Genomic DNA, 2,323 nt, shown 5'->3' with positions numbered 1-2,323 from the left:
TCAGTCTAGTGGCCTCCTGAGTCTTATCTGGTGGCAGCATAAATAACACTTGGCTCCAGCTCTTTTCTCTTTCCTTTTGCGTTTCCAAATGTCAAGGATGCGTAGTTCAGGTCCTTACAGTCCACATTCTGTGAAAAGAATATTTGCAGTCTTAATGTGACTTATGTGTTGACTTGGCATTATTTGAATTCTCACAATAGGCCCACAGATACTGGATGTGTTCAAAGGCAGATACCAATATTGAGATTTGGCCAATACTCATGTCTAAAAACAATACACTTAGGAATTAAGAATGAATTAGTACTCTGTAGGATTGTGACAGGCATTTACAGAGCAGGACATTTTACAGTTGAAAAATAAACTTGTTGGTGCGCTCGAGTGAACAAACTACTGAATAAAAATGAGACACTGTTTCTAAAGTTCATCACACCATTTACTGTACTACAATTTCTTGTGACGTTTTGGCACAATATATACACGTATACAAATACAACAGTGTTTCTGAAACTAGCCAATATTAGCTGATAGAATATAGTTCTGGCTACTTGTCGGTATGGCTTTATCAAACAATATATAAAAGTCAAATTGTTGAAATTGGATTTACCTCACTTTGCTCTAGATTTGTATCTATGTCATAAGCTATGTGTGAGAGAAAAATACATACATATATATATATATATATACACATATATATATATATATAGCTCTGAAAAAGTACCTTAAAAGAAAGTTATCAGTTCCTCTTTGAGTCTATCTGCGGACAGCATAAACAACTTGAGTCTCCACTTCTCTCTCTGATGCAGGCCTCCTGTTCATTATTGTTGCTGCATACACACTCAGTGCTGCATCTTTCAGGTCAGAGTCCAGATTCTGGAACGAGTCAGAACAGCTGAGTTAGTAAGAACAACTCAATCATGCCTCTGCTACTTAGGAAATTAGATTAGATTAGAATATACATACATATACAATGATTCATAAGTGCAGTATATAGATTTGTCCTGAATAAATATAGAAATGAATACTATTATAAACAGAAGTTTACAGATGGGTTTGTCCTATGAATGTAAATATAGATAACAAGTATTGTGAGCAGGATTTGCAGGTGAATATATACTGAATACAACATACAAGTGGATATTACTATAAGTAAGTACTATATAAGTATACATTTTACAGATATGTACAATGAACATAATATCCTTATGGTTTACAGAGTTTACAGGTGAATATGTACTATGAATATATATACAGGCAGCTATTGTTATAGACAGAATTTTTACAGATAGATATAATAAGTTAGGCTAAAATGAGCAGTATAACAATGATTTAAGGTAGTACAAATAAAGTTTGGGCAGAAGCTATCCAAATTAAAGTGCAGTGGAAAGTAATTGCATATTATTAAGTACAGTATTGCAGATGTATATGTAAACAATTGTTACTGTAAATAAACAGTCAGCAGTGCAAATTGAAATGTAAGTAGTGCAGAAAGGTGAGTAAATTAAAAAAGTTGATGCACCTCAGGCTGTTGTGGATTCTGTTCTTCATTGGCAGCTGAATGAAAGAGACAAAACATCAAATCAGGTCACTGACAATCAATATTCATCATCATTTTGCACTTATTTTGATTAGGCAAACCGGACATGATTTTATTGTCTCAACATATTCAAACAATTTAAGAGATGTGGAAAAAACTTGAATGCATATCCGTCAGGGTAGAAAGAGAAGCTTTCAAGAAGTACCTGTCTGAAGTTTCCTGTTTTTAACAACCAGACCAATGATGATCATTACGAGGAGAACAGTCAGAGCTCCCAGGATCCCACTCATCAGCTTTGCTGTTCCGTCAGACTCTGCTATAATAAAGATCATCAAGTTAGACTTGAGACCTGACTATATTAAATGGACCAAACGGAATTTAGCTGAACTGTTTTACCTTTACACATTTGATTATCTGCACAATGAAAGAAATCTTCAGGAGAATCTTACTTTTACACTTGTTTTCCACGTCCTCATGTGACTCATTGCTGCCTAAAGAAATGAAGGTAAATGAGTCTCTTATTTGGAATTTTTTACTAATTAACTATTTTGCAATGTAAGCAGAAGAACCGAGGAATGGCTACCAAAAGACACAAAAGACTTACAAATGAACTTACCTTCAACATTTAAATGTGTCACACTGAAAAGTAGAATCCCACCGGAGAAAAATCCACAAAAATACAGTCCAGAGTCAGATACATTCGCTTGTTTGATTTGGAGAAAGAGAGTGGAGCTGTTGGTACTCATGTTGAAGTTTCCATTTTGAAATCCCTCACAGTATTTAACTGTG

General features: G+C 34.5%; 1 protein-coding gene across 1 annotated transcript in view; it reads right to left on the bottom strand.

Moving 5' to 3' along the window:
* LOC117935231 overlaps positions 1-2,323 on the bottom strand; it is a 22,394-nt gene that overhangs the window by 13,070 nt on the left and 7,001 nt on the right. Inside the window, exons 7-8 of the mRNA XM_034857368.1 lie at positions 1,740-1,887; positions 1,517-1,551 (exon numbers count right to left, since the gene is read on the bottom strand). Coding sequence (XP_034713259.1) covers positions 1,517-1,551; positions 1,740-1,887 — 183 coding nt within the window. The remainder of the gene's footprint in view (positions 1-1,516; positions 1,552-1,739; positions 1,888-2,323) is intronic.

Source organism: Etheostoma cragini, chromosome 19 (genome assembly GCF_013103735.1).
Source record: "Etheostoma cragini isolate CJK2018 chromosome 19, CSU_Ecrag_1.0, whole genome shotgun sequence".
NCBI lineage: Eukaryota > Metazoa > Chordata > Actinopteri > Perciformes > Percidae > Etheostoma > Etheostoma cragini.
Note: the sequence above shows the minus strand (reverse complement) of the source record. Positions and strands in the feature narration are given on the sequence as shown.